Source organism: Alexandromys fortis, unplaced genomic scaffold (genome assembly GCF_014885135.2).
Source record: "Alexandromys fortis isolate MF-2015 unplaced genomic scaffold, M_Fortis_MF-2015_v1.1 scaffold_93, whole genome shotgun sequence".
Taxonomy (NCBI): Eukaryota; Metazoa; Chordata; class Mammalia; order Rodentia; family Cricetidae; genus Alexandromys; species Alexandromys fortis.
The window spans coordinates 2,162,012-2,168,933 of NW_026067970.1; the positions used below are offsets into that span (position 1 = coordinate 2,162,012).

At 35.3% G+C, this 6,922-nt stretch overlaps 1 protein-coding gene across 1 annotated transcript in view; it reads right to left on the bottom strand.

Annotated features, from left to right (window-relative positions):
- Positions 1-3,317: 3,317 nt before the first annotated feature.
- The window catches only part of Hnrnpa2b1 (heterogeneous nuclear ribonucleoprotein A2/B1), a 7,572-nt gene continuing 3,967 nt past the window's right edge, over positions 3,318-6,922 (bottom strand). The window contains exons 5-9 of the mRNA XM_050155536.1: positions 6,785-6,865; positions 6,160-6,222; positions 4,839-4,961; positions 3,966-4,044; positions 3,318-3,809 (exon numbers count right to left, since the gene is read on the bottom strand). Coding sequence (XP_050011493.1) covers positions 3,983-4,044; positions 4,839-4,961; positions 6,160-6,222; positions 6,785-6,865 — 329 coding nt within the window. The 3' untranslated portion in view covers positions 3,318-3,809; positions 3,966-3,982. The remainder of the gene's footprint in view (positions 3,810-3,965; positions 4,045-4,838; positions 4,962-6,159; positions 6,223-6,784; positions 6,866-6,922) is intronic.

Below are 6,922 nucleotides of genomic sequence, written 5' to 3' on the forward strand. Positions count from 1 at the left end.
TGAACCAATGCTTCCTATACTTATATAAGGCACACAATTTATAAAGTGCACAAAAGTGCTTAGAATAAAGATTCTCTCCCAACATAAGTAAAAACAAAGCAACAGCACCAGTCAAAAGTAGGAATGGAGGTTTCACAAGGTTGCTAGCTGCTCTTCTCAAGACCCAGCTGGATTCCCCACATGCAGTTCCAAATGATCACTGCTCTTAAGGGCTGCACACATGGTAGACACTCAAACTCAATACTCATTTTCTATTTAAAGGAAAACCTTAAACACAATTTTTCCAGTGTTCCTGGAGACAACCTACTATGACCAGATAAAAACCGCTTAAGTTATCCACACACTTAGAAGGCCATTTGGGGATCTTCCCTCAAAAACCAGGCACATCCTTGTCCTTCAGATTTAGCCAACTGTCCCCAGTTCAAAGAAATTTAAGATGACATAGGACTTTCACCACTCCAATCTTATACATTTCTGAAGCCTATGGATTCAAATTAGAACTCCTGCCTTAAGAGGGCAACTGAAGTGTTTGCACCTTTGTACTTTGTGGTAACTTGTAATACTCCAGGGTCAGGATCAATCTATGCCAGCCACGTGTGCATAAACCAAACACCAAGATAACACACCCAAGACTGTTTACTATGTGTCAAGTTTTATGAAACTTTTATTAAAAGCATTCAGCAGATGATGGTTGTTTGCTGGAGCCTGGGGGATCTTTGGTGGTCAGAGTGTAGATTGCTGAATAGACTTGTTTACTTTATACTAGTTTTTAAAACATCATAATTCTGTTTTAAGAGCTGTTCCATAGGAACTCAAGTTCAGTTCCCAGTGGCACAGCTAAGACAGGGTATTCCATCCAGCTCCAGAGCATCCAAAATCAGATTGTAAAAACATACTTACAATCATCTTTCCCTACTAGTTTTTTAAAAGCTGCAGATAAGTTTCATGAACAAAACTCGCTCCCATACTGCCCATGAGTCACAGTCAATTTTCCTTTTATGATGTTATCTTTACTGTCTTAGTAACTTAAACTATGTACTACAAATTTCCCTCTCAAGTCCAACTTTAACCTCTGTGGAGATTAAAGGCATAAATCACCAAGATATCCTACTAGTTGGAAACCAAGTATTTGGATAGAATGTTCATAAACATGCTAGTTTCACAAGGTTTAAGAACGAACTCTCACTTATTAGCCACTGACTTACCTGTATATGGCCTCATTATCAAAACCATGTTTGATATATATTACATGCTTACTATGGTCAGTAACTCACCAAGTCCCCATAAGTTTCAACCACAAGACTGAGTTTGCTATTCATGGAGAAGTGTTAATGAGATCTCATACTCAAGCAGAACTCTCTTGTATATACTAATTAAAATCCACGCTATGTGGTTAAAACCCATGGTTTCAAATGCCACCATCAAATATAGGGAAACTGTAGCAATGCACAATTCATAATAAAGACTATTAGGGACAGCAAATTATGCCCATTATTGCTTTTCTCATTTTCTATTAATATTGAATGGGAACTGTAAATGCAGTTTTGTGCAAACTAACTTAAAATTTAAGGGGATAGCAATCTTGTAGACAACTGGTGTCGATAGAACAAGATTCACACTTGTGTGTAAGCATTACACCGCATTATTTGGATACAAAAGTATTTATTTTATAAAACTTGTACTCAAAATAGACCTTTCATCTGTCTACTCACAAATCCTATCTTAAAACATAATACATTATCCTTAGCTAATTTGATGTTACGCTATACAAACAGCACTTATTTCATTTTGAATCTTATCAAGAACCTGTACTAAATGAAGTTTTTAATCAGAGAACATTCCCTTTTATCTTAAAAGTGCTTCTTAAATGAAGGCACCAACAAGAACTACTTTCAGATGGTACAGAATTTCTTATTTCTTGAAGACTCTGTGGTTGACCACTTCTTCATTAGTTACCTGCAGCAAGACACCTTCCTGCCAAAGGAAAAAAAAAGTATCTGAAGAAGTTTATCATGTTTGTCCAAAGAACCTAAATAACTTCAGTGGTGGTTTTAGGATTAAAGCAGACTCACTGATGTGTATAAGCCCTAAATATCACATTTCTGGAAAGGCAATAAAGCCTAGAAATCAGGGTAGATTTAAGAAACTAATTACAATAGCCAACCTACAGCAGTTTAGGGTAGGACAATGGGTGAAATTTAAATCTTAACCCAATTATTTAGTAGAGGGTACACAAAAGGGTTTTGTTGTTGTTGCACAGAAATTTCTAATGTAGTAAAGACACTATCCTCAAACCTCCTGTCAGCCTCATCCTGATTAAGCATGTAAAATTAGAACCATAAAGTAATAAACACAATGCCTTTAAATGCCTAGTTGACTCAAAACTGCTTGATCCAGGACAGGTGAATAAATACACGAGGGTGGAATGATAGGTAAATCTCATTTATTGAACTTGCAGCCTAACTTTTACCTACCATTTTACTACCAACACCACTGAAGGAAGCAAGAAAAGCTTTATTAATGATCACTTGGCTTGCCTCAGCTGTTGAAATGAAGCACTTTACAGTCTTTGTGGCAGCAGAATATACTTGTCCATGGTTCATATCAATGCTAAAATTCCAGCAGGGAAAAAAATGATATGTTAAGCACCTGAATCTTCATGGAAAGGGAGGGGGTGAGAAAGAAGGAAAAAATGGAAACAACAACCAAAATAATTTAAGTAAATGACAGATTGGAAAACAGGGTTTATAAAATTATCTTGAGTTTATTATTTGTTAAACTCAATTTATAGCTATGTTAAACTACATAAGAACCACTATACTGAAAGATCATTGAAGAGTTTATTAGTATATCTTTTAGGGAGGAAAATTAAGAAAGAAAAAGTAAATAAGATCTTACCTAAAGAAGTTTAACTGATGCTTAGAACTACTTTGCTCTACACCCTCAGCTTTCGTTGGCATCCTTATCAACTACTGTAGGTTAAGCTTTGTAGATACAGCACAGTTTTTTAAGACTGGCTGAGCTTAGTCGTCAAGAGTTCTCTTGTACTAGACCTGTGTCCCTGAAGAGTACCTCGCTGGGGTTATTTCCTTTCCTTGCATTGAAGAAGCAGCATCTAAAAGATCTAAAAAGGTGTTTCTCCTTGCAGAGATATCCCTTAAGTTAACTAGATAATTTAATCCTGATGAATTGCAGACAACACACTTAAATCTGACCAGCATTTATCTTACACAAATACAACAGCAGCTTTGCAATGGACCTTAATTATACTACCCACTCCTTAACTTATTTAAAATAAAAAGTCTATAATTACACAATTTCCTTTAGAATTATTTTATTAAATCATAAATGTACAACAGCTTCTTAACTCTACACACGCACTTAAATTTTTAAAAGGAAAAACGTTATGTCTTATTACACCATGATCCTGGCTAATAGCTTTTCAAAACTTTTGAGAAAAATCTTAAAAAAGGTTTCACATGTCACCTGAAACTTACAAATTTAACATTATCAAAGAAGGAATGCTTCTACACTCTTACAAAGACCACTAGAAAGAAACAACAATTAAAAAGCTAAGAAACTGTCTCAAAGGCATTTTTTACAATCCTTCCTCCACAGTAAGGTAATGTTATTAAATAATCCAATCCATTCACAAAATGGCTCTCTGCATCTGCTCTGGTGTCTTCTGCCATATCACTGCATATTTATGCATGACTGAGATAAGAGTTTCCTTAACATTGTTATTTCGATAACCTGAAGCTGTTCTGTTACCTCTGGGCTCTCATCCTCTCCTATTTATACAGTGAAGCCTGTTTCAACAGAAGTAAAGAGTAAAAAAAAAATAGGTTATGAAATTATCCATCTAACCAGATTTTAAGGAAAGATAACATGATCCTAAAATGCTTTAACTCCTGCCGCTAATTCTCCCAAGATAATAATAATTGTAAAACTCAAAAACTACTTACCCGTGGTAAGAAGAAGCTCAGTATCGGCTCCTCCCACCATAGCCCCCACTTCCTCCACTTCCTCCAGGACCATAGTTTCCTACGATTGAAATAAGAAAGCAAGTTTAGCACATATGTAAACTTGTAGGCTTGTGGGCATATCTTTAAAGTTTTCAAATTTCAAATCTTTTGGTTTTATGACAGATGGTCTCTACATAGATCTGACTGTCCTGAACTCACTCTGAAAACCAGGCTGGCTGTGAACTCAAGAAATCCTATTCCTTGAGTGCTGCAATTAATGGTACATGAAAGGTGTGAGATATAATTAATATCCCCTACCTTTTAAGTCCATTACTCTTAATTAAGCACAAACAACTTTTAAACAATTGGACCTTGTCTCAAAATACAAAAAAAATATTTTTTAATGTTAAAAGTTTCTTGCATAAGTTAAACAACGTGTACTCTATTTGGTTTCATGTTTAGAAGGACAATGAAGACCCTAAAAAATTGATCTTCCATTTTCCCCTTGCCAGTATTAGCGGTACCTTGCTTGAGTAACTATTAGTTAAAATTCAACAGTTACTCCTAATTTTTAGGTGGGCATGGTAGTAACACTGGCCTTTAACCCCAGCACAGACAATGTATAGGTAGGTAATCTGTGGAGCTTCAAGACGACCTAAACTACATAGAACCTGTCTCAATACCATCCCTACAAACACCCCCCCAAATTACCTAACTTTATACTTGGGATACACTTTAGTAATTTTATAAGGTCAAATTAAAACGGAAAATTCTCTTATGTTTAACTATTAGATTCTTTCCCTTCTGAAATGCAAACTGTTCTACCTCTATACCTCTCAAATCACCTAAATTGCCAAGTCTTTAGTAAATTACCTCCACCATATGGTCCTCCCATGTTCCTGCTACCACCAAAGTTTCCACTCTTCATTGGGCCATAGTTAGAAGGTTGCTGGTTATAATTTCCAAAATCATTGTAATTTCCACTTCCATAATTTCCTATGAAAGAATTAAGAATATCAGCCAATCAACAGACACCTGAACTATTGTTATAGAAGCATTAATTCAAAACTGAAGTTTAATTTTCAGAACAAATGTTCTACAAAAATCAAAGTATATAGTACCTCTCTATAACCCTACAATTTAAAGCATCTAAGTGACAATGAATAATAAGTATCATTAGTTCTAATCCAAATTCCAACATAAAGGTTGTAGATGAATTTATTACCTCCTCCATAGTTGTCATAACCACCTCCGTAGCCCCCACCCTGGTTGCCATATCCAGGTCCTCCACCACCATATCCTCCTCTTCCTCCTCCATAACCAGGGCTACCTCCAAAATTGCCACCTATTATAAAATAAGCCTTTAAGTAATTGCTTAAATTTTTCAATTCCATTTGAATTGTCTTTATTATACTCATTTCTGGGTTTAAGACATTTTTTTAAGGTGAATTATTTGTTTTGTAGTCCAAAATACTCAAAAAATAATAACACCCATTCTTGGGGAAGCATTTCAGGATTACAAACCACCATATATAAAGCAACTTAAAATAACAGGTAATACCATGACTCTACTTTGAACCGGAAATATTTAAAATTCTTATGCTCTGTAGTTTGAGGAAGAAATATGGGGGTAGCATACCTGCAAGATTTATACTCTTGATACTCTGGATCGCTGAGTTTGAAGGCAACCTGATCTATAGAAACTCAGCGCTACATAGAGACCATCTCAAAAAACAAAATTTATAAACTCTGGATATGTTCCTTAGGTAAAATGTTATCCTAAGGGATCCCAGCAGCAAAACAATATTAACTACTCTTAATTTATTTCCCCTTAACACCCACACCTCAAATTCTAGCATCCTAGCTGATCTACATACAATGTCCATTTCCCCATCTAGATCAATTTTTCCATGAAATGGAACCTCAACTGACTTTTACTGCATAAGTTATATTATATACTTATATTAATTATATTATATATATATATTAGTAAAAAACTCAAAGTACATTCTTAAAAGCCAAATAACCGTCATCACCTAAGTACTCTGACAGGCAAAACCAAGACCCAACTAAAATGGTATTAATTACATATTAAGATACATGAATCAAAATCTAAATAAAAGTAACCAAAGCCCCAGATGCAATGTTATTAAATATATTAAGATACATAAATCACAATCTAAGCAAAACTAACCTCCAGGTCCTCCTCCATACCCATTATAGCCATCTCCAAATCCTCGTCCACTTCCATATCCATCTGTTTAGAAAAAGTTAACATTTTACTTTTCTCTACAATATTAGTATGTCAGAATGATGGCTGGTAATCTTACCAGCTCATTTAAAAAGCATATCAATTCCATTTTACTACCATTACAAAACATGTTTTAAAGTAATGAATTTGGATCCAAAAAGTCGCACAAACTTTAATAAAGGAATGAAAGCATATAGCATCAAAATGTTAAAATCACAAGTTACTGCATTTATTTATATAAGCTAAAACCTAAAATGCTCTGAAATATTCTATACCAATCCTGACTATTTTTTGAGACAAGTCCAAACATATCTTGAATCGTGTTTGTGTGCGCGCACACAGGCAGCTAAGGAAGTCCTCTGATTTCTTCTAACCCCCCCCTGCTTCTTGTTCCCAAATACTGAAATTCCAGGTATCAGTATCATTTTGTGAGGTGCAAGAAATTAAATACACTAGCACCATACATGCTCAGCACGTGTTACCCTAGACCCAGCTCAGGATCTCCTAAATCCTAATAAAATCACTCTATTCAAAAATCAAACCTATCACACCCTTTAAATATACTTACCAGACCCCCCCCTAAAGTTGCTTCCTGGTCCTGGTCCAAAATTGCCACCACCACCACGAGAATCTCCAAATCCAAAGTTTCCTAGGTAGGATTATTTGGTTCTAATTAATGGCAAGCATTCTGACAAACAACCCGCCA